Below are 25,751 nucleotides of genomic sequence, written 5' to 3'. Positions count from 1 at the left end.
CCCATCCCTCATAAACTGTAAAATCTAGTACAAATTACTTAACCTTCTATTTCTTCATTTAGGAAAGTAAGGTAAAAACAATAAGTACTTCAGTGACTGCAGAGAATTAAAAATATATGGAAAATGCTTCTAGAACAGTAGCTGGCACTAAAATACTCAACATTAGTTGCTATTATCATTATTATAACTGAATACAACATAAACCATCAAAATTGATAGTTACCAAGAAACTGCTTTCTGCAAGGTTAGTTTTTACATCTGCTAGTCTCCTTCCTTGAAACATATTTTCCAATTTTTTCTACCTATCCAAATCCCAACCATTCCTTGTACTGCATACCAACATTCACTTCCATCAGGCTTTTTCTGACCATTCACATCCTTATGCATAAGGCCACCCAAAAGCATCGCCAGGCACCCAAATCATGTTGCCTATTCACTCAACTCCTTGGTTATACACAATGCTATTCATGCCTCCTCTCTCCATTTAACCCACATAAACCATGGAGGGCAGGAGTCTGTGTCTTAACACAATTCTCCTGTATCCCTCTCAATACCTCAATGGTTTACAAAGAGTTCATAATTATATAAGAGCTTAGAATATAGATGCTTAATGAATAGAAATGGCTATTATAATGTTAATGTTCTCATTTTCCAGTCTCATTTTTAATAGTATTCCTTATTTCCAAAACTAATACCTTCATCTCTTCTCATTCCATTCTCCTCTAGAATGATATTCCCTATTTATCTCCCCTCTCTCTTAAAAATATTCAATCTCTCCTTTATCCACTGGAGTCTTTCATTTCTGCCTTCCTCCATGTAAGGGTCTCCAGTGTCTTGAAATGTTTTACCTGACGTTTCTGCACCTCTGATACAACACTCTACATTTGACTCTTATCTCTCTGATGTGTTCCTAACATGAACAGTTTATAGATGCTATCACCATTTTTTCATCTGTCACTCACCCTTTACTCTCCTGAATCTGTTTTTGAACAGTGAGCTCCAAATCCAATGACCTCTTTATAGCCCTCTGGATTTTTATCACTACGTGTGACATAACTCACTGACATTTGCTCTTCTTTTAGTTGCCATGAACCCCTTGCTGGGGTTTCCTTCTATCCTTCTGACCAAGACTCTGGTGTACTCTGATTCCCATTTCTCCTGTCTTCTTCCAACTGCAGGAGATGTCCAAAGCTCAGGACACTGCCTGTTACTCTTTTCCAACACAGTTTTCTGTGAAGAACTCACTTTCACAGCTTCAATTAACTTCCAGAGAAAAGCCCCATCTGAATGCTTAGTTCTGACCTCACCACTGGGCTTCACTCGGGCTTTTACCTCCAATGGACTAGCAACCGTCACTGCTACAATATAGCACAATCTCCTCATATTCAACATCCAAAACCACATCACCTTGCTGGCAAAAGATGCTTTCCCTTCCTCCTAAATTCCCTACAGCTATTGATAAAGATATTCTCCTTTTTAATCAGACAATTGAGAAAACTAGCCTCCTCTCTAATTCCAAAGTCTCCCTCAATACTGCCAGCCCAATGAGTTAAGTCCCAGAAAATTTCCTTTGTAATGAGGCTTTGGCCATTCTATCTTTCCCATGCTTACCACGAAAGCCACTGATAACTCACCCATGATATTCATTCCTTATTTAAACTTCCCATAATACTACTTTTGTCATATCATTTATTAATTCAAAACCACAATAGGCTCCCACATCCACAGGGTTAGATAATCCTGATACAGGGCATTTAAGGCCCTTTGAAAACTAGTTCTATGCATTATCATTTCCCAGCGGAAACTCTCTGTTCTCTGCTGATAGGCTGACATAGCACAACTCATGACCACATCCATATCTGATATACAAGTACTTGATAATGCTTAGTTAGGCAACCACATAATATAATGTCCAAACTGTAACACTTTTGAAAGTTAATCAGAACACTAAAAAAAAAAAATAAGTTAAATTATACAGTTTGAAAAAAACTGTTTATTGACCAACAAACTGTTAATCAATAAATTTTTTATTCCATCGGGAGACTTATAAGATGATTCTATTAAAAAATCATATTCAAAAATAAAATTATTTATTGAAAAATAAAACTATATTAAAGTAAAAAAAATTTTTTTTTTTTTTGAGACGGAGTTTCGCTCTTGTTACCCAGGCTGGAGTGCAATGGCACGATCTCGGCTCACCACAACCTCTGCCTCCTGGGTTCAGGCAATTCTCCTGCCTCAGCCTCCTGAGTAGCTGGGATTACAGGCACGCACCACCATGGCCAGCTAATTTTTTGTCTTTTTAGTAGAGACGGGGTTTCACCATGTTGACCAGGATGGTCTCGATCTCTTGACCTTGTGATCCGCCCGCCTCGACCTCCCAAAGTGCTGGGATTACAGGCTTGAGCCACCGCGCCTGGCCAAAGTAAAATTTTTTTTTTTTTTTTTTTTTTTGAGACGGAGTTTCGCTCTTGTTACCCAGGCTGGAGTGCAATGGTGCCATCTCGGCTCACTGCAACCTCCACCTCCCGGGTTCAGGCAATTCTCCTGCCTCAGCCTCCTGAGTAGCTGGGATTACAGGCACGCACCACCATGGCCAGCTAATTTTTTGTATTTTTAGTAGAGATGGGGTTTCACCATGTTGACCAGGATGGTCTCGATCTCTTGACCTTGTGATCCACCCGCCTCGGCCTCCCAAACTGCTAGGATTACAGGCTTGAGCCACCGTGCCCGGCCTAAAATTTTTTTAATGCTGATTATGTGAACATTTAAAAACAATGGAGCATTAAAAAGCTCTACAATTATAATTTTGTACACTTCCACAATCTATTACAAAATTAAAATTAACTCTTCTGAGCAGACATTCATTTTAATCGGTGTTTCTGTCATATTTGATGTTAATACGATGTCACTGACATTTTACTAATATATTTTTTCAATATGATCTTAGTGTCTAATTTTTTTATAAGATTACCTGCTACTTCAAAGTTGTTGTTTTTTTTTGTTAATTGTCAAATTCATTGTTTATACATTTAAAACTGTTGAAAGCTTTTACTGACTCTTTTCTAGGGGACATAATAATTTTAATTGAAAATATTCTTTCTAAGTATACTCATATACCTGGTAAGCTCAGAGCAACATCTGCTGAAGAGAACATATTCTTAATTTTAGCTTTGTTAATATTAAAACTTATAAATACTCAGTATCTTTCGGCTTGATTTAGGCTTTTCATCAAACATTTTTAACAAGACAAAATTTATCAAATATGTTGTCTCTATTTATGATTCTTTGTAATGTTTCACCAAATTTACATCCTGCTAAATCATAGGCCTCTATTACATTCCATTCTAGTAAAGAATATATATTTATTCAATTGAAAGGAAACAGAAACAGGATGGGGAGCTGGACCAGGTGACAGTGGCATGGCCATATGCCCCAGGCTTTCCTGCTAGGGTCCACCCATGAGCCTGCAGGTGCACTGATGGAGCTCCAGCCCAGCCTTGGAAGCGTGGCTGAGAGTTTCCTGGAGGAGGAGCTTCGGCTCAATGCTGAGCTGAGTCAACTACAGTTTTCAGAGCCTGTAGGCATCATCTACAATGCTGTGGAGTATGCATGGGAGCCACATCGCAACTATGTGACTTGCTACTGCCGGGGCCCCAAGGAAGCGCTCTTTCTGGGCATGAACCCTGGACCTTTTGGCATGGCCCAGCCTGGGGTACCCTGTGGGGAAGTGAGCATGGACTGGGACTGGTTGGGCATTGGGGGGATTGTGCTGACCCCTCCCCAAGAGCACCCTAAGCCACCAGTGCTGGGACTGGAATGCCCACGGTCAGAAGTGAATGGTGCCCGATTCTGGGGGTTTTTCAGGAACCTCTGTGGACAGTCTGACGTCTTCTTCCATCACTGCTTTGTCCACAGTCTACGCCCTCTGCTTTTCCTGGCTCCCAATGGGCGCAGCCTTACCCCTGCTGAGCTGCCTGCCAAGCAGCAAGAACAGCTTCTTGGGATCTGTGATGCAGGCCTCTGCCAGCAGGTGCAACTGCTGGGGGTGCGGCTGGTGGTGGGAGTTGGGCGACTGGCAGAGCAGCAGGCATGACGGGCAATGGCAGGCCTGATGCCAGAGGTCCAGGTGGAAGGGCTCCTGCATCCCTCTCCCCATAACCCATAGACCAACAAGGGCTGGGAGGCAGTGGTCAAGGAAAGACTGAATGAGTTGGGGCTGCTGCCACTGCTGTCTAAATGAGTGCCCCTGGGGCACGGCATGGGACACATTCAAGACCTCGAAGTCATTCTTGGGCAAGCAGATAACAACACATCTCCTGGACTGGAGCAAAAGGTCCTCCTGTGCTCCCTGGTCGCTGGGAAACGTATTCTTTGATATGTTTAACTGTCTTCCAACCTGCCGTGGCAGTTTTGACACTACTCCAGTTTGCCCTCCTGATTCCTGCTTTCTTTTTTTGAGACAGAGTTTTGCTCTGTCACCCAGGCTGGAGTGCAGTGGCTCGATCTTGGCTCACTGCAACCTCTACCTCCCGGGTTCAAGCGATTCTCCTGCTTTAGCCTCCCGAGTAGTTGGGATTACAGGCACCCACCACCACAGCCCACTAATTTTTGTACTGTTAGTAGAGATGAGGTTTCACCATCATGACCAGGCTGGTCCTGAACTTCTAACCTTGTGATCCACCTGCCTTGGCCTCCCAAAGTGCTGGGATTACAGGCGTGAGCCACTGCGCCCAGCTGATTCCTGCTTTCTTTACCTTTGAACATTGTCCCTTTCACGGGACCCACTTTGTAGAGAATCTACAGAAGGTGTGTGTTTGTGCTTGCAGACTGCTCTACCTCACTGTTTCCTTGGGAGGCTATTCAGTGGAGAGTGCCCTCGACAGCAATTTCTAAGGTCACATTTACTATTTTAGAGGAAACCCATCCTTACAGAACAGCTGGCTTTGGCTGACCCCTTTCCTCACAGGGACGAAGACAAGGCATAGGACATGAAATTAAGAGTGAACTTCTTACGGGAGGCTGCAGCTGGATCAGAGGAAAAATCCGATGTGGCAGAGTGAAAGTCAGCAGACCTGCATTTTCATCCCAGCTTTGAGACTTGTGAACTCTTTGATGGACAAATTGAGAAACCTCTCCATGCCTCAGGCTCCTCATCTGTAACATGGGGATGCCTACCTTTTGGGGTTGGTGTGAGGATTAATTGAGATAACACTTGAAAGTGCCTTGCATGGGCCTGGCTTCTGGGTGCTCATTACAATACTCTTCTTTCTTGCCTCTGGGTTGGGATTCACTGCACTGCACTACACTGGTAGCCCCTCTCCACTCTGGATACCTTGCTAGGGGAGAGTCTGGGCTTCCATCTGTGGCCAGGGTAAGGGAAAATTCTCACCTTGTCAGAGATGGATCAATGACTATGAAAAACCTAGCCTGTGTTTTTTTCACTCTAAGCATTAAAAGCTCCTAAAGCCTTAAAAAAAATTTATTCAATTGCCGGGCACGGTGGCTCAAGCCTGTAATCCCAGCACTTTGGGAGGCCAAGGCGGGTGGATCACGAGGTCAAGAGATCGAGACCATCCTGGTCAACATGGTGAAATCCCGTCTCTACTAAAAATACAAAAAAAATTAGCTGGGCATGGTGGCGCGTGCCTGTAATCCCAGCTACTCAGGAGGCTGAGGCAGGAGAATTGCCTGAACCCAGGAGGCGGAGGTTGCGGTGAGCCGAGATCGTGCCATTGCACTCCAGCCTGGGTAACAAGAGTGAAACTCTGTCTCAAAAAAAAAAAAAAAAAAAAAAAAAAAAAAATTTATTCAATTAAAATAGAAACTCAATCAAAAGTGTCTTACAAACTATTACTGATGTTTTAAGTGTAATGATATTACAGTTTTTAAAAATTCCCTATTTCTTAGAAAAATATACTCAAATTTTTTTTAATGAAATGATTTGATGTATGGGATTTGCTTTAAAATGATATGAGGTTGGGCAGGGTGACTCATGCCTATAATCCCAACACTTTGGGAGGTCAAGGTAGGCAGATCACTTGAGCCCAGGAGTTCCAGACCAACCTGAGTAAACAAGGTGAAACTTTGCCTCTACAAAAAATACAAAAATTAGCTGGACATGGTAGTGCATGCTTATATTCCCAGCTTCTCAGGCAGCTGAGGCAGCAGGGTTGCTTGAACCCAGGAGATGGAGGCTGCAGTGAGCAGAGATCACAACACTGCACTCCAACCTGAGTGACAGAGTGAGACCCTGTTGCAAAAATAAATATATTTTTTTAAAAAGTAATAAAACAATATGAGGTGGAGTAAGGAAATACAAGTAAAACAAGATCAGCTATTTTCCAACACTGTGCCTCCATCACATTTTAGTAACTCTCAAACATTTTCGTTATTATTACATTTGTTATGGTGACCTGTAAGCAGTGAGCTTTGATGTTACTATTGCAATTGTTTTGGGCACCATAAACTGCACACATATAGGACAGTGAAATTAATTGTGTATGTTCTGACTGCTTTACTGACCAGCTGCTATCCTATCATCTCCTTCCCCTCAGGTCTCCTGCTTCCCTAAGACATAACAATATTGAAATTAGGCCAGTTAATAATTCTACAGTGCCTCTTAGTGTTCAAGTAAAAGGAAGAGTCTGCATCCCTCACTCTAAATCAAAAGCTAGAAATGATTAGGTACTGTGGATCATAAAAGAGCTAGAAGAGAGGCTTTTGAATGTCCTCACCAAAAAGAAATGATAAATGTATAAGGTGATCATCATGTTAAATCCCTGATTTGATCAATACAACATATATCTGCATCAAAACAGAAAATTGTATAATTACAATGTATATGTATAATATGTATGTATAAATATGTATAATTATAAGGTATCAATTAGAAATAGAAGAAAAGAAAGCTACAAATGATTCAGTTTAGTGAGAAAGGCATGTCAAAATCTGAGATAAGCTGAAAGCTGAGCCTCCTGCACCAAACTGTTAACCAAGTTATGAATGCAAAATGAAAGGTTCTTAAAGGAAATTAAAAGTGCTACTCCAGGGAATACACAAGTGATAAGAAAGTGAAATGGCCTTATTGCTGATATGATGAAAGTCTGAGAGGTCTAGATAGATCAAACCAGCCATAATATTCTTTTCAGTCAAAGCTGAATTCAGAGCTAGGCCCTCACTCTTTTCAATTCTACGAAGGTTGAGAAAGCTGGAGAAGCTGCAGAAGAAAGTTTGAATCTAGTAGAGATGGTTCATGAGGTTTGAGGAAAGAAGCCATCCCCATAACATAAAAGTACATAATCAGAATTTCTATGCTCACCAGAAAATGGAGGTCCTCTTTCCTTGCCTAACACAGCCATGGCTCGTGGTCCCAAGACGCATCTGAAGCAGGTGGCAGCTCCAAAGCATTGGATGCTGGATAAATTGACCGGTGTGTTTGCTCCTCATCCATCCACCGGTCCCCAAAAGTTGAGAGACTGTCTCCTCCTCATCATTTTCCTAAGGAGGAGACTTAAGTATGCCCTAACAGGAGATGAAGTAAAGATTTGCATGCAGTGGTTCATTAAGATCGATGACAAGACGGGAGAGAATTTCCGTCTGATCTATGACACCAAGGGTTGCTTTGCTGTACACTGAATTACACCTAAGGAGGCCAAGTACAAATTGTGCAAAGTGAGAAAAATCTTCATGGGCACAAAAGGAATCTCTGATCTGGTGACTCATGATGCTCGAACCATTCACTACCCTGATCCCCCATCAAGGTGAATGATACCATTCAGACTGATTTGGAGACTGGCAAAATTACTGATTTCATTGTTTGACACTGGTAACCTGTGTATGGTGACTGAGGGTGCTAACCTGGGAAGAACTGGTGTTGATTACCAACCAAGAGAGGCACCCTGGATCTTTCGATGTGGTTCACGTGAAAGATGCCAATAGAAACAGCTTTGCCACTCGGCTTTCCAATATTTTTGTTATTGGCAAGGGCAACAAACCATGGATTTCTCTTCCCTGAGGAAAGGGTATCCACCTCACCATTGCTGAAGAGAAAGACAAGACTGGTGGCCAAACAGAGCAGTCGGTGAAATGGTCCCTGGGTCACATGTTAAATCTTTATGCGTAATTAAAAATCATGTGGCACGATTTTTTCAAAAAAGTACACAATCAAACAGCAAGTACTGACAGAGAAACTGCAGCAAGTTATCCAGAAGATCTAGCTAAGACCATTGATGAAGGTGGCTACACCAAACAGATTTTCTAGGAAGACAAAACAACCTTCTTTTGGAAGAAGACATCATCTAGGACTTTCATAGCTAGAGAGAAGTCAATGCCTGACTTCAAAGGACAGGCTAACTCTCCTATTAGGGGCTAATACACCTGGTGACTTTAGGTTGAAGCCAATGCTCATTCACCATCCGAAAATCCCACACCCCTAAAGAATTAGGCTAAACCTACTCTGCCTAAGGTCTTTAAGTGGAACAATGGAGTCTGGATGACAATACTTCTGTTTACAGCATGGTTTATTGAATATTTTAAGCCCACTGTGGAGACTTACTGCTCAAAAAAAGACTCCTTTCAAAATATTACTGATCATTGACATAGCACGTGGCCACACAAGAGCTCTGATAAAGATGTACACTCATTTCATAAGGGTATATAGCTGCCACACATAGTGATCCCTCTGATAGATCTGTGCAAAGTAAACTGAAAATCTTCTGGAAAGGATTCACCATTCTAATGTTCACCATTAAGAACATTCCTGATTCATGAGAGAAGGTCAGAACATCAACATTAATAGGAGTTTAGAAAAAGCTGATTCCAACTTTCATGGATGATTTCAAGGAGTTCGAGATCTCAGTAGAGAAAGTCACTGCACATATGGTAGAAATAGAAAGAGAACTACAATTAGAAGGGGAGCCTGATGGTGTGGTTGGATTGCCACAATCTCATGATAAAACTTGAAGAAATGAGAAGTTGCCTCTTGTTTATTTATTTATTTTGAGACAGAATCTCACTGTATAGCCAGGTTGGAGTGCAATGGCATGATCTCAGCTCATTGCAACCTCTGCCTTCTGGGTTCAAGAGATTCTCGTGCCTCAGCCTCCTGAGTAGCTGAGACTACAGGCATCCCCCACCACGCCTGGCTAATTTTTTGTATTTTTAGTAGAGACAGGGTTTCACCGTGTTAGCCAGGATGGTCTCAATCTCCTGACCTTGCAATCGGCCTGCCTCAGCCTCCTAAAGTATCTCTCATGCGTGAACAAAGAAAATGGTTTCTTGAAATGGAATTTGTTCCTCGTGAAGATGTTGTGAACATTGTTGAAATGACAACAAGGATTTATAAAATTCCATAAACCTGATTGATAAAGTAGCAGCAGGCTTAAAGAAGACTGACTCCAATTTTGAAAGAAGTTCTACTGTGGCTAAAATGCTATCAAACAGCATTGTATGCTACAGAGAAATCTGGTATGAAAGGAAAGTCAATCTATGTGGCGAACTTCACTGTTGTCTTATTTTAAGGAATCGCCATAGCTACTCCAGCCTTCAGTAACCACCACACTGATCAGTCAGCAGCCATCAACACTGAGACAAGACCTTCCACCAGCAAAAAGATTACAACTCACTGAAGGCTCAGAGGATCATTAGCATTTTATGTAGGGTTTGTTTCTAGACATAATAATATTGCATACTTAATAGACTACAGCATAAACTCAATTTTTATATGCACTGGGAAGCCAATAAATTTGCATGACTTGCTTTATTATAATATTCACTTTACTATGATGGTCTGGAACTGAATCTACAGTATCTCTGTGGTATGCTTGTACATATACTGTCAGCAATATCATATAATCTCACGAAGGTTAGTGACCAGTTGATTAAGGAGGAGGTTAAGAAAAATAAATTTTTAAAAAGGTAGAAGAGACGGACAGAAGTAAAGGAAAAATGTGTGTGTGTTAAGTGGGAGATGGAAAAACTGATAGGACATAATATTTCTCTTTTTCAGTGCTACACATACTGGTTTGATAGCTGAACAGTTTGTTTGTTTTTACTTTTTTGCATAAAAGCAGAGTGTAACCGGAATAATAACTACCTAAGAATAGAAACAAGAATGTATATTTTAATTCTAGCCTCTGCCTGAGAAATTTTGGGAGATTTGGTTGGATTTTCCTCCCACTTTCTTCAGCTTTCAATATCCCACAAACCTCAGAAGTCTAAGGTTGAATTTAAGCAGTTTTAGAAGTCACTTGCAAAAATGAAGCAAGTGGGTATAAGTGAACAATAGGTAGCAATTTCCAAATCACAAATATAAATGGTACATGTCTTTTGGTTCTCTAATGAATGCACCATAGACAATGTATATAGTTTTGCATCCCATCCCTGATACAAGACCAAACCCTTTTATTTTGTATAGGAACGCTCATTTCTTAAACTTGAGCTCTCAAATCATGTTATAGAAGGTCTTTGCTTTTATTTAAGCTCTCACTTTAAAATGTGCTTAAATCTAAAAGATGACAATAGCCTCTTTCCCACTAACACTTTCCAGATACAACTATTCTTATACCAATTTGACTTCAGAAAGTTATTAAGATGCGCAAAAGCCATTCAAATACCACTTCTGGTTTGCCTAAATTTTGTTATTTAACCTAATTCTCTGGATATGTCTAAAAAGCAGGATAGAATTTCTGTAAATTCCATTTTTCTGTTTGTCTTTATTGCAGGTCTTAGAGGAGAACACCTATATGTGTTCTCCCTCCAGACAGTTCAAATTTGGTTCACAAGTTAAAATGAGTTTATGGTGTTCAAGTTTGCATCTTGTAGTAGTTCTGTACAACTGTAGCATTCAATGCTTGCATATTTTGGCATGGTTTACTGTGTGCCTGAATTGGATTCATATGACAATCTGCAAAATATTCTCATCTAACATCTGTTTATACTGTGACTCTGCTTTGAGCAAATGTCATATCTTTGTCTATGTAAATAATTAATTCTAAATTATATAATGAGACCAGCAAGCCCTGTCAAGTCCTCCCATGTGACTTCCCTCACTTCATCCCTTCCTTCCTATTGCCCCTCCCACACTAAGAATTGTCATGACTAAAAAATAGACTACTGCTACAGTCTCTTAACTCAGGCCCCATCTAGAATCTCCCACAGCCAGTGTTGCCAAAACAATATTCCTGAATTACCTCTTTACACACCACATTCCTATATTTAAAACAAAGCTCCAAACAAATCAACCCTTCATCAGCTGTCAGTAAAAACCCCAATGGTTTAGCCTCACATTAAAGGCGTTTGTTTCATAAACTAGCTCCAGTCTAGCATTCCCAATGTAACTGTCCCATTTCCTTTCATCCTAAAAAACTAACCTCTTCGCCAAACATCTATTCCCCCAAAACACACACACACACACACACACACACACACACACACACACCCCCTTCTGTGTTTCCAGAGCTTTGTTCATACTCTTTACCTGTCTAGAATGCCCTCACCACTGCCCTTCTTCGCCTAGTCAAGTCCCAACTGTCTTTCAAAGCCAACTCCAACATCTTGTCTTCATTGTCCACCAAAGGTAGAAAGGGTCTCTTTGGCCTCTATATAACTAGTGCTTTACATATAAATTGCTAGGTATTTCTTTGATGTACCATACTGTTAGCTCGCTCTGTCTGTTTGCTTCACGAGATTGCCATGATACAAATGGGACTATCTGCTGACCTGCTGCTACATCTTCATTCTTTGGCTCAGTGCTATGTACAGGCACATTAGTATACATTTAGCTGAAAAAAAGTAGCTGATGATACTATTTATTCACCCATTCAACAAATATTTATTGAATACCTAATATGTACAAGGTACTTTTATATACACTAGGAAAATATAACCAAACCATACAGATTAAAATTACCATCTTCATGGGACTTGCATTCTAGTGAAGACAAAATGAAACTTTTTTTTTTTTAAAAAAGTAAACTATACATAAGTGCTATGGAAAAAAAAAATAAAGCAGGGAAGGAAAATTAGGAGCATAAGGTGGGGGTACAATGTTAAGTAGAATGATCATGGAAGGCCCTTCTGAGAAAGTGACCTTCAAGTAGACCTGAATGAGAGTGGGAGCCAGGTATGCAGATACATGGAAAAAGGACATTCCAGGCAGAGGAAGAGCAAGAGGAAGACCCTGAGGCAGGAATGTACCTGGCATATTTAGAGAACAAAGAAGGCAATGTGGGGTAAGAAAGGGCAGAATTGGAGGAAGGAGGGAGAAAAAGTGCCAGGAACTTCTTCTGGGGAAAGCCTTGAGAGCCATTAAGAGATAGTATTATGACATCTGACCCGAGTTTGAAAGATAAATTTGGATGTCCTTTGAGAATAGGCAGACGGGCAAGGAGAAAGGCAGGAAGACCAATAAGGAGGTAACATAATCAACCAGGTGCGAGACAATGGGGATTTGAACCAGGATGACAGAAGCCGGTAAGAAGGAGTCTGATTCTGGACATATTTTGAAGGCAGATCTGCTAGGACTTGCTGATCAATTAGAGTGGGGTATACGGGAAAGAGGAATTAAGCATTACTCCAAGGTTGGATGGGGTTGCTATTATAGGGATAGGGATAAGCCTGGGAGGAAGAGAGATAAGAGAGATAAGAGATCAGATGCTGGAAATGTAAAGTTGGAGTGAGGAATGAGGAGATCAAGTAAACAGTTAAGTACTGGCATCAAGTTCAGGAGAGAAGACAGGAGTGAAAATAAAATCTGGGAAGTTGTCAGTGTACATTGGAACTTAAAGTTCCAGCACTAGATGAAATCAAGAAAGTGCAGACAAAGACAATGTCCAAGGACTAAGCCTTTAGGGTATCTCTAGGAACCAGCAAGGGAGCCTGAGGAGCTGCCAGTGAGGCAGGAGGAAAAGGATAATGCTAACGTGCTGAGAACAGACTGTGCCTGCAGAGAACAATTCACGTCTTGAGGTTCCTGACACTGATTTAACTGAGACTGTGGCAAGCTAAGGGTGGGAACTCACTTACCCAACTCATAAGGGAGTTGCAGTTAGGGTAAACTTTAGGCAGAAGCTTCTAAGATATGCAAGGATATAATACAGTTTTCCAGAAAAGTAAAATTTTAAAAACAACATTGAGTGAGTTCTCCCTTCTACCAAAAACCAGAAATTAAAAAAATAGAGTGATAATCAAATTAGAGGAAGGTTTCTCAACTACAGCAATGGTGAAATCATAGTCCAAATAATTTTTATTGTAGAGGCTGTGCTGTGTATTATGGTACGTTTAGCAGCATCTCTGGTCTCTACCCACTAGATGTCAGTAACATATCCCCACACATCGCCATTGTGAAAACCAAAAATGACTCCATAAGTTGCCAAGTGTCCTCTGGGGAAAAAAATCATCCCCAATTGATAGCCAACAAGTTATAGCAAACTGTCAACAAAAACCAATTCCTAATTATACTCTAAGCATCTTGCTGTCAAATACATTAGTTTCTGCTGATATTCTGTACTCAGAGCTGTCCTACTCGCTTTCCTAGCTTTTTACCTGATTTAGAAGGTTCTAATTATATTCACCATACAGAGTAAGCAAAGTAAGCAATTAGTTCAATCTGTCAAAAAAAAAACACACTTCTGATGTTTTCAATGTAAAAGGCATTCCCTCAGTTATCCAGTTCAAAAATGACAATTTCTGCACAGCCATGTTTGCAGCAGCACTATTCACAACAGTCAAGAGGTGGAAGCAAGCCAAGAGTCCATTGATAGACGAATGGGTAAACAAAACAAAGTCTGTACACAGAATGGAATATTATTCAGCCTTAAAAAGGCAGGAGGTTCTGACACATGCTACAACATGAATGAACCTTCAGGACATTAAGCTAAGTGAAATAAGTGGGTCACAAAAGGACAAATATTATATGATTCCACTTTTACAAGTTAGTTACCTGGAGTAGTTAAAATCATAAGACAGAAGGTAAATGGTGGTTGCAGGTGCCAGGGTGGGGAACAAAGGGGAAGTAGGGAATTGCTTAATGAGTATAGAGTTTTGGTTTTACAAAATGAAAAAGTTCTGGAAATTGGTTGCCCAACAATGTGAATGTACTTAACACTACTGAACTGTACTTTCATTTTTATTTATTTATTTATTTATTCATTCATTCATTCATTCATTCATTCATTTGTTTCAGAGACGAGGTCTCACTATGTTGCCCAGGCTGGTCTCAAACTCCTGAGCTCAAGTGATCCCCCTGACTCAGCCTCCCAAAGTTCTGGGATTATAGGTATGAGCCCTATGCTCAGCCTTGAACTGTACTTTTAAAAATGGTTAAGATGGTAATTTTTCTATGTTTTTCACTATAATTAAAGAAAAAAAGACAGTGTAGGCTCAAGAGTCAGACCATCTGGATTCGAATACTGGCAAAATGCCTAATAAGTTACCTGGATCATAGCAAGTGCTTGAACATTTGTCACTAATTACGTTAGTATTTTTAACTGGTGATTACAGCAAGTCAGTGTGCATGTTTTTCAAGAGCCATGATTGACAGTTAGTTATATGCGCCTTTGATTGGTGAAATGGGAAGGCAGTTTGGTAGAAAATTAAATAAAGTTTGGTAGAAAAAAATAACCATTTCTAATAATAAAATCATTCTGATAATATTTAATATCATTAAATACAAAATAAGGTTAATCTCTTTTTGCTCAAAATTAGATCCGCTCCTGTGGATTTTTCACGTCACTTAGTTTAAAGATGCAGACCCTTTTGTACTATTTTTTCAAACCTTTAAGAAAACTTTTAAACATTTATTTGTGTGTATATAAATACACATTTTTGTTAAAATGATCAATAATTCATTCTATATGTTATCCAATTTATATAAAGGCTTTTCTTTCACTACTGATTTCAGCAAATACTTGCAAAATCCTCAGCTGTCTGCAATTTGATCTCATATTCATTTTCTTCCTAACGTATCTGTTCAAAATTGTACCTAATTTTAATAGCTGTATGTCAGTTAAGGACAGATAAGGAAAAAAAAATATAACGAAACAGAAAGTTAAAGTAATAGAAAGTTAATTTGAACAAACCTTACCTGTCTGATTTTTGCAACAAATAAGTTTGCAACAAGCAAGAAGTCTATTAGAGAATAAGTTCTTAGCTGTCAAAAACAAACTCACCAGTTATCAGGTTAGAAAATGGATACTCATGGCTGGGCGTGGTGGCTCATGCCTGTAATCACAGTACTTTGGGAGGCCCAGGGGAACGGATCACAAGGTCAAGGGATTGAGACCATCCTGGCCAACATGGTGAAACCTCATGTCTACTAAAAATACAAAAATTAGCTGGGTGTGGTGGCACACCTGTAATCCCAGCTAACCAGGAAACTGAGGCAGGGAATCGCTTGAAGCCAGGAGGCAGAGGTTGCTGTGACTGAGATCGAGCCACTGTACTCCAGCCTGGGGACAGAGCAAGACTTCATCTCAAAAAAAAAAAAAAAAAAAGAAAGAAAATGGGTATTCTTTCTGTAAGATCAAACCCAAAGAACAGCACAGTGTTGAGAGCAGTAGGAGGTTATGAATTTTCTAACCTGCATGGGATTAATCTTGACAGAGCGTTCGAAGCACTCTACACACTCTTGAAACTCCTTGTTCCGAAGATGAAGGAGGGCTTTGGAGCGCTGAGCACGAGCACTGCGGTACTGGGACAACTCCCAGGCCTTGTCATAGCAAGAATGGTCTCCAAGGACATCTCCAAGCAAGCAGTATAAACTTGGCGTTTCTTTTTTCTCCAGCTCTTGTCTAAGAATTTCTTCTGCCTGGAAACAATGAAATTGCTTCAGAATGATTAATTGCTACTTTTTTTTTTTTTTAGCACATACACATCTTAAATCTCACACAATCCAAATTTTTATTTTCAATGTTTGCGATTTCTTATTTCATACATCAATGACACAGGCTGAGTAAGAGGACCAATACAAAATAAATACAGGCATACCTCAGAAATATTGTGGGTTTGATTCCAGACCACGGCAATAAAGTGAATATTGCCATGAGGCAAGTCATAAAGTTTTTGGTTTCCAGAGCATATAAAAGTTGTTTTAGGCCAGGCATGGTGGCTCATGCCTGTAATCCCAGCACTTTGGGAAGCTGAGGTGTGTGGATCACCTGAGTTCAGGAGTTTGAGACCAGCCTGGCCAACATAGTGAAACCCTGTCTCTACTAAAAACACAAAAATTAGTCGGTGTGGGTGCCTGTAATCCCAGCTTCTTGGGAGGCTGAGGCAGGAGAACCACTTGCACCCAGGAGACAGAGGTTACAGTGAGCCAAGATTGGGCCACTGTGCTCCAGCCTGGGTGACAAAAGTGAAACTCTGTCTCAAAAAAAAAAAAAAAAAAAAAGTTGTTTTTACACTATACTATAGTCGATTAAGTATGCAACAGCATTATGTCTAAAAAAAAAAAAAAGATACACAGCTTAATTGCTAAAAAATGCTAACATGGACATCAAGTAAGCAAGCACGTGTGGTTGGAAAAATGGTGTGACAGGCTTTTTCGACACAGGGTTGCCACAAACCTTCCATTTGTAAAAGGTGAAGTATTTGTGAGGTGCAATAAGCTGAAGTGCAATAAAAAGAGGTATGCCTCTAAGGTGCAAGTAAAGAAAGGAATGAGGAATAAAAGAACACTGCTTTACTGGCCCTCTGGAGTCCTCAAGGAAAGGCATGGAAGAGAGGTTTACTTCATATCAGGTGGACCCATCACCTGCTCCAGGTGTCACCACTGTAATCATTTTTTAGATCAGTACCTTTCATTCACCTCTACCCAATGACAAGGAAAAGCATGTTTTTCCTTTTTCAAAATGGTAAGGTTGGGGAGCCTGGGATTGTTGAGGAATTTATAAAGGAGGGGTTTTTAGCAATGCTTATTAAGTTTTATGTAAGTTTATATACAACTTAATAGGCATTGCTTAAAACCTACCTCTGACCCAAACTACACCCTACCTCACAGATAAAACTTGCCCATACTAGACCTATCTGATTCTAGACAGCCCATTCACTTTAGAAATTAAAAAATCATCCTCAGTACATTGCACAGGGTTAGGCATTATTCTCACATGTCCACAGTTTGGAGCTACTTCATCACGAAGGCTAACTGTGTACTTGTTGCCACCACTCCTCAACTCCCTCCCACCACCATGTCCACCGCCCCACTTCTGATAAATTTCAACACAGAGTGAGAAGCACAGTAGTACCCCTCTTTTGCATCCTCACACACGCACCTTCAAGTAAACAGCAGCGGTGCTGCCAAGGATGCTAAGATAGCCATTGCCAAAATGGACGTACATACCCAGGAAAGCCATCCTTTAGTAGCTAAAATGACACTTTAAAGTCCCTAACATATGTTAGTTGGCAATCTGAAAGTCTGTATATTTGATCTTCTTTAGATGGGCATATCTATACTCCTAATTTTTCTGAAATCTTTTAAAAGAGGACTATGCTTCTAAAAGTGTCTTTGGATGTTGGCTCCTCTGCATTTCTGATACGCAATGGGTTATGTATGCTTTTAGACCTAGTCTGAAAGTGAAACTGGAATTAACAAAACAGTTTCTAAGAAAAAATACTTTTAAGTCCCAAATAGTCAAAATAAACATAAAGTTTTAGAGTATAATCCATGTAATTCCTCTCTTCATACACAAATATAACAGCTATTAAAATATCTAACTATAACTCTAGTCACCTATGAAGAGATGTATTCAACCACAGACTGTAGCCACAGCAGAATTTTTGCTGAAAACATCTTACCATGTGGTTGAAGGCATTTCTCTTGACAGCCTGGCATGGATGGTACGGTACCCATATCACCCCAGAAATTCTAAAGGCCAATTCACCTAATAAATTCCTGTCTGCTTTAGCCAGTGACAGTGTTCTATACTGGTCTGTAATTAAACAATGACCATTATAGTAACTGGGTATAGAAAGGGTTGCAGGCAATGTACTCCTAGGAAAAATGGAAATGTGTGATGGATATCTGATCTGGGTAGCTTTGAAGACAGAGAGGCTGCAGTGATCATGAGGAAACACTGGTAGTCTACAATATCCCGTGATGAAAGAATTACTTCAATTATCATGTGTGGTAACAGAACTAAGACACCTAATGCATGGCTTTGCATACTGAGTTTTGGGAGATTATGAGGGATACAACTGTGAGGTAAGTTGGCTGTTTCCAAGTTCACTAGACAGCTCAAAGAAAGCAAATGACATTCAGTGTTTTAAATCCCCTAGGTCAGAGAACCAGGGAATTTTTGCAATTATCTAAAAGAATTTATTTTCCCCTGTAGCTATCAACCTGGTACAGCCAAAATCAAAGGTAGGTAGGATACTCCTGTAGGATATCTGTATTACAATGTAGAATGAATTCAGTTTCACTAGCTCTTCTATTTTTTCTTTTATTTATTTATTTTGTTGAGATGGAGTCTTGCTCTGTCGCCTCGTCTGGAGTGCAATGGGGCGATCTCAGCTCATTGCAACCTCTGCCTCCCAGGTTCAAGCAATTCTCCAGCTTCAGCCTCCCGAGTAGCTGGGATTATAGGTGTGTGTCACCACGGCCAGCTAATTTTTGTATTTTGTAGCAGAGATGGTGTTTCACCAAGTTGGCCAGGCTGGTCTACAAGTCCTGACCTCAGGTCATCTGCCTACCTGGGCCTCCCAGAGTGTTGGGATTAAAGGTGTAAACCACCATGCCTGGCCCAGTTTCACTAGTTCTACATGAATGTCAGGGCATTTAGACTGGGTGCGGTGGCTCACGCCTGTGATCCCAACATTTTGGGAGACCAACACGGGCAGATCACTTGAGGCCAGGAGTTCAAGACCAGCCTGGCCAACATAGTGAAACCCTGTCTCTACTAAAGATACAAAAATTATTCAGGCATGGTGGCACATGCCTGTAATCCCAGCTACTTGGGAAGCTGAGGCAGGAGAATCGTTTGAGCCTTGGAGGCAGACGTTGCAGTGAGCTGTTATCAAGCCACTGCACTCTAGCCTGGGCGACAGAGTGAGACTCCATCTTCAAAAAAAAAAAAAAAAATTAGGGCATTTGATTTGATTAATCAAGTATGCTTTAGTCTTCCATTTTATTTTTTCTGTTGGCTTTCAGTTATGTATCATTTATTATTCTTTAGCAGTTCCTCTGGGTGGGCTTGGGACTATGGTAAAAGTAACACTATATGACTTTCAAAGCTGGGCAATAACAGGCCAATCAGTCTCTGGGTGGTTCTCTTAGAATCCTTGCTTGATGTCCTGATCTGCCAGATAAGTAGTCCTGGTAAAGACTACTGCAGTCACCATGATGTGAAGAAGCCCAAGCCTATTCATGTGGAGAAATCCCACTGAGAGGCCCTGAGATTAGATGAGGAGAGTTGCCCAGCCAGTCCCCAAATGTCTGAGTCCTGCCACCATCTGCTTGTAACTAGAAGAGTGATGCCAGACCACCGCTCCGTCAAACCCTTCCTAAATTCCTGTTCTACAGAAACCATGACAGAGAAACGAGTGATTGCTGTTGTCTTAAGCCACTAAATTCTGAGTAGGTTTGTTACACAGCAATAGGAACTGCAAATGTTGTTTAAAGAAAGAGGGTAGGAACTGCAACTATTGTTTCAAGAAAGAGGGTAAGTCTAGTACCAGTTACTTCATCCTGGCCAGGAGCTGAAAAGGGCATTGATTACAAAAGAATAACATCCCAAGAATTTCAATGGAGATATTTGGGATGATTTAAATAAAAGAAATTCCCCAAGTCTACTAAGTTTCCTATACCAGCAGAGTATATCTGATAAAACTAGTGATACTTTGCTTAAAGACACCATAATGACTGCACCCTTCCATCCCTCATTGCCTCCAGTTATAAAAATAAACTAACATGCAAGAAGAACAGCAAGATTTTGTTAATTTACAGAGGAAAAACCTTTGGACCACATGGTAAAAGAGATTCTAAGTATGCTAGACAAGAGAGAAAAAGGATCATAATTTAAATCAGGCTGAATTAAGATATTCATCAGAAATTTTTGAATCACAGTGCTAACTCAAGCAGCTGGGAATGGTTCTAAATTATTTGTTCAACTGCTTGACTAAAATCTGGACTCAAATGTGGCCAAAACTAAACAAAGTTGAGATGCCAGAAATTCCTTTGTGTAATGTAGAGGAAGGCATCCAACAACTTAGAACAAAAAGGCTGTTGTTAATTTATCACTTGCAACCTGCTCATCCACCCCTAACTATGTCCCCAACAGGACCCAGGAGATATTCCTTTTACATTTTAAATGGGAAAACTATTTTGAAAAGTGCTATGGTAGATGTTCTGTGTAAGCTGGGGAAAAGCTTGGAGGTTCTTTTGTTGAAATGGGCTTCCTGATTTTAATGAGGGTGATTAGAACCCAGGGTGGGAAAGACTTGCTGATAGCACTGAACCTGGAAGCATGATGAACACAGTTTTATTTGCAATAGGCACGGCCAGAGTGATAATTAGAATGGCTGGACTAGGATGGATCTTAGGTCGTGACTGACTGACCCTGAAACTTCAGTTCCAAAACAGACGGGCAGCTGACGAATTTCAAACTTGATGTGTATAACATTAAAGAAAAAAATGTCTAGGTTTGGAGACCAGATGCCCTGACCTGAGTCTCCATTCTAAGACATTGTCTCTCACCCAGTTCCTATCTTTGAATCACTTCAAAGACTCACAGCCCATTTTTTTTTGAGACGGAGTTTTGCTCTTGTTACCCAGGCTGGAGTGCAATGGCGCGATCTCGGCTCACCGCAACCTCCGCCTCCTGGGTTCAGGCAATTCTCCTGCCTCAGCCTCCTGAGTAGCTGGGATTACAGGCCCGCACCACCATGCCCAGCTAATTTTTTGTCTTTTTAGTAGAGACAGGGTTTCACCATGTTGACCAGGATGGTCTCGATCTCTTGACCTCGTGATCCACCCGCCTCGGCCTCCCAAAGTGCTGGGATTACAGGCGTGAGCCACTGCGCCCAGCAACCTTCTAAATAAAAATAAACAAGAAGCCAATACCATTCAGGAAGGACTCAGAATAACAAAACAAATTATGATATATCATAGCTCTTCCCCAGTGTTTTCCAAAGAAGTAAACATAAATATTTGCCAAATAATTGTATCCTGGGGAACTAGAAATACCCCATCTGCTTAGGACTGGCTCTTAATATTAACCCTTTGGGACTCAGAACTTCACTATGATGAGTGGGTGGGTTAATGAAAGTGTCCATCTCCTTCTGAATCTACCTGGTGGTAACTTCTCTAGTTCCCTTCTCTTCCCTTCACTGTGAATACCCAGTGAATTAGATATATTGAGCAATCAGCAAATCCTTTCGTGAATGCAACTACAGTATAAAGAGCCAAGCAAAAACCCCTGAAGCGTATGTCCTCTTCTCATTAAAAGAATAAACTCAAGGCAACACTGCATATCTAGTAAACCAGAGGTTAGTGCCACTATCAAAAACTGTATGTCTCTCTCTCTCTCTCTCTCTCTCTCTCTCTCTCTCTCTCTCTCTCTCTCTGTGTGTGTGTGTGTGTGTGGTTTAACGTACCCATTTAAACTGAGCAGAACAAAAATGGGTCCTGGAAAATGTCATGGATTATTATAAACTTAATGTAGTGGTGGCTCTAATTACAACTACTGTTCTGGACATGATCTCTTTGCTGCAATAAATCATTACATGGGAAGCAGGGTACTGATACAGCAAATGTGCTTTTCTTTACACAATAACCAGACAACACCAGATATAGCAGCCTTTTACCAGCACAGAGAGAAGTACATGTGTCCTATCTTGCCTTAGAACTACATGAACTTTAATATGATTTAATCTGCAAGGACCTTGATTGTCTCACCGTCCCATGGCCTTGATGACATCATGCTAACAAAACACAAACTAAGATTTAAAAAAATTCTGTACCAATGTCAACTGAAAACCAATAGGAAATTTTCATATACTTGATATTATTACTTGTTATTAGGAAACTGTTGGATTTATAAAAATTCATTTGATATGTTACCTCTAAGGAACTCATCTATTAAACAAATCAAGGTTTGTAAAGTTAAATGTTTAATTTTATATGTTGTAAGAATGCTTCAATAGCTAAACCCCTTTTGAAGAAACTTTTAAAAAGTTTCCTCATGTCAGAAACTCTTCTTTAACTATGTAACACAATCTACTGAATAATCTATACCTGCTAGTATGTTGCTACTTTTCCCAAGTTAAACAACTAAACCCTTGCATAGTCATATATACTGGATTATGCTAGTCAACTTGCTTAAACTGGAAACTATGTTTCCTAAAATCCCTTTTCCTTCTGATTTCATGTTAGAGTTTATTATAGGAGAACCCATTAAGGATTTGAAAGGCAGAAGGGAAGCAATAGCCTTTACTCTTGGAAAGCTGTCACAGTCTAATGTGGTAACAAACAAGATGTAGAGATGCTCTGCAGATCCCAGATCCCATGTTCTGTGTGTCTACCTTTTTTTTTCCAACTTCTGGCCCTGCGGACCTACAGCAAGCCCAGGCTCCCATGAGACATTTGCTGTGTGGACTCACAGGTTAGTAGCTATACAGATATAATGGCTTTCCATAGACGCCTCCACAACCCCCTCGCCCTTCATGATCCCATTTCAATGGCTGAAATTATTTGGCTTCTTGGATTTCTCTGTAAGTTCTGACTTATCCACTTGTACCAATATTGCCTTGATCTTCTGACTCCCCTTCCATGCCTTCATTTCCCCAGCTCTTCTCACATTTGTGTTAAGATTCAACTCCTTTAGTAAACCCCTTATTCCCAAAAATACTCAAAGTGGCTCTGCTTTCATAAAACAGGTTTAAGTGACAAAATCCTTTTTTTTTCATTCTACCTTTTGAACTTCTTATGTATCCTTCCATTTGGTAGTAATATATAGGTTAGTTTTTATCCGGTTCATTGTTAAATGGATGACCTCATGTAATCTGTACAATAATTCCAAGTAGTATATATATTAACATGCCCATTTTTGAGAAAAGGAAATAAAATCTTAGATTTCTTGGTCAACGGGTCACCCACAACCCAAAAAACACTAAGTGAAAAAGCAGGAACTTGATTCTAGGTTCAACATTATTCCACAGGCGACAGTAGCAAACATAATGGTATAAGGACATCTGAAAATTCCCTCCACTATAAAATAACCAGAAAACTGGCCAAAAGTGTCAGAATCAACTTTTTCAGAATTCTGAGAATTACCAAAGACTTGCAAAAACACGGGGAGCATTTATTCAAGAGAAACAGCTAAATTTTGGTAAGAAGAGCAAGCTTTGTGGCATTATAACTTGCACCACTCCAATCTCCTGTTCTCCAGTTCTGTAGTAGCCTTGAAAACCAAGAGCCTGCAATAATCATGAAAACTAGTTGCCCGGCAGCCACCAGAGGGAGCAGAATGGGTCTGAAACACCTTTAAAGATGCATTCCCAGAGAACCGTCATCATATGCCCTGCCTAGTGGTTCCCAGGAAAAACTCACTTGCAAGGCTATCTTTATTTGACCTACTTTTAAGCTTGTCTAGTGAAAAGCCTTTAAAAAAACAATTAGAAATGACTAATTTTAGAGCTGCCTGAGGTGGTAAATAACAGTTGGGGCAAACAAATGCAAAGAAACAAGAAAATATGTTTATACAGGGAAAAAGCAATCAACAGAAACTATCCCTAAAGATGCCCAGATATTAGACTTACTAGACAAAGACTTAAAATCAACTATTTTAAGTAATCCCCAGTACAAGCATTAAGAATATAACTTGGGTTGGTCACAGTGGCTCACACTTGTAATCCCAGCACTTTGGGAGGCTGAGGTGGGCAGATCACCTGAGGTCAGGAGTTCAAGACCCATCTGGCCAACAGGGTGAAACTTCATCTGTACTAAAAATACAAAAATTAGCTCGGTGTGGTGGTGTGCACCTATAATCCCAGCTACCCAGGAGACTGAGGTAGGAGAATCTCTGGAAACCCAGGAGGCAGAGGCTGCAGTGAGCCGAGATCACGCCACTACACTCCAGCCTGGGCAACACAGCAAGCCTCCAACTCAAAAGAAAAAGAATTGTTAGAACAAAGGGATATTTTTATGATAAAATGTTCACTCCATGAAGAAAGATATAACAATCACAAACATGTGCAGCTAAAAGAACTCCAAATTGGATGAAGCAAAAACTGAAAGAACTAAAGAGAAAAACAGATAATTCAACAATAATATTTGGAGATGTTAATACCTAACTTTTAAAAATGGACAGAATAACTACATAAAAAATGTAAGTAGAAGATTTGAATAATGCTATAAACCAAGTAGATCTAACAGACATTTAAAGAAAACTCCAGCCAAGAACAGAATGACAGGCCACAAAACAAGTCTTAACAAATATGAAAGACTGAAGTCATATAAAGTATGTTCTCCAACCACAACTGGATAAAATTCAAAATCAATAACAAAGGGAATTTTGTGGAAATTAAACAACACCCTTAAATAATCAATGAAATGAAGAAATTACAATAAAATTAAAAACACTTTGAGATCAATAAAAACAAAATCAAAATATGCTGAAACTTATGGAATGTAGCAAAATCCTGATTCAATGGAAATTTATACCTATAAATACTCATATTGAAAAAGAAGATCTCAAATCAATAATCTACCTTTCCAACAAAAGTAACTAGAAAAAGAACAGCAAACTAAATCCAAAGCAAGAAGAAGAAAGGAAATAAAATTACGGTATAAATTTAAAAAAAGAGGATGGAGGCCAGGCATGGTGGCTCATGCCTGTAATCCTAGCACTTTGGCAGGCCAAGATAGGTGGATCACTGAGGTCAGGAGTTCAAGACCAGCCTGGCCAACATGGCAAAACCCCCATCTTACTAAAAATACAAATAAATAAATAAATAGGATCGAAAAATAATAGAGAAAATCAACAAACCAAAAGTTAAATCTTTAGAATCAAAGTACTAAAATCAGAAAGAAGAGACATTACTACCAATCTTACAGAAATAAAAAGGATTACAGGGAAATACTATACTACGCAGGTATCCTACACTGAAAATAGGATCCAAAGCTCAGACATGAAATCATACTCTCAAAGAATCTGCTTGGTTAAAAACACCCTTCTACAAATCTTTATTCTACTTCAAACTGTACTATATTATAGATTGCGACAATTTGCCGGAGTCCAATACTTGGTATTTGGCAACCATTGTAAAGAAGACAAAATAAATATTAACAGTTCCCAACTTAAGATATTCTGACATAAAATTTTTTTAATTTACAATGGTACAAAAGCAATGCACATTCAGCAGAAACTGTATGCCAAGTACCCATATAATCATTCTGCTTTTCACTTTAAACTGCACAAGATACACAACACTTTACTACAAAATAGGTTTTGTATTACATTACTCTGCTCAACTTTAAGCTAATGTGTTTTGAACACTTTTAAGGTAGGCTAGGCTAAACTATGATGTTCAGTAAATCAGGCATATTAAATGCAGTTTAGATTTACCATTATTTTCAACTCACAATGGGTTTGTTGGGAGGTAACCCCATTTTAAGTCAAGAAGCATCTGTATATAAATGCAAAATTAAATCATAATCAGGAATATCTTCACATTTGGAAATGCTAGGGTACTCAAGATTTCATATATTTTCTCCACCAACTCCCACCTACCACAACTCTTTTAAGAAAGAGGAACAT

The 25,751-nt window shown here is 39.8% G+C and overlaps 2 protein-coding genes and 1 pseudogene across 2 annotated transcripts in view; 2 read left to right on the top strand and 1 right to left on the bottom strand.

Moving 5' to 3' along the window:
- TTC27 (tetratricopeptide repeat domain 27) overlaps nt 1–25,751 on the bottom strand; it is a 197,595-nt gene that overhangs the window by 56,033 nt on the left and 115,811 nt on the right. Inside the window, exon 13 of the mRNA XM_003926820.2 lies at nt 15,581–15,808. Coding sequence (XP_003926869.1) covers nt 15,581–15,808 — 228 coding nt within the window. The remainder of the gene's footprint in view (nt 1–15,580; nt 15,809–25,751) is intronic.
- On the top strand, nt 3,397–5,098 carry LOC101030615 (single-strand selective monofunctional uracil DNA glycosylase-like). The gene is made up of 2 exons (XM_039477109.2): nt 3,397–4,033; nt 4,970–5,098. The coding sequence occupies exons 1-2, from the start codon at nt 3,431–3,433 to the stop codon at nt 5,096–5,098; spliced, it is 732 nt and encodes a 243-aa protein (XP_039333043.1). The 5' UTR covers nt 3,397–3,430.
- LOC104651186 (small ribosomal subunit protein eS4, X isoform-like) lies at nt 7,360–8,125 on the top strand (annotated as a pseudogene).

Source organism: Saimiri boliviensis, chromosome 1 (genome assembly GCF_048565385.1).
Source record: "Saimiri boliviensis isolate mSaiBol1 chromosome 1, mSaiBol1.pri, whole genome shotgun sequence".
Taxonomy (NCBI): domain Eukaryota; kingdom Metazoa; phylum Chordata; class Mammalia; order Primates; family Cebidae; genus Saimiri; species Saimiri boliviensis.
The sequence above is the reverse complement of the archived record's forward strand: the minus strand, read 5'-3'. Positions and strand labels throughout refer to the sequence as shown.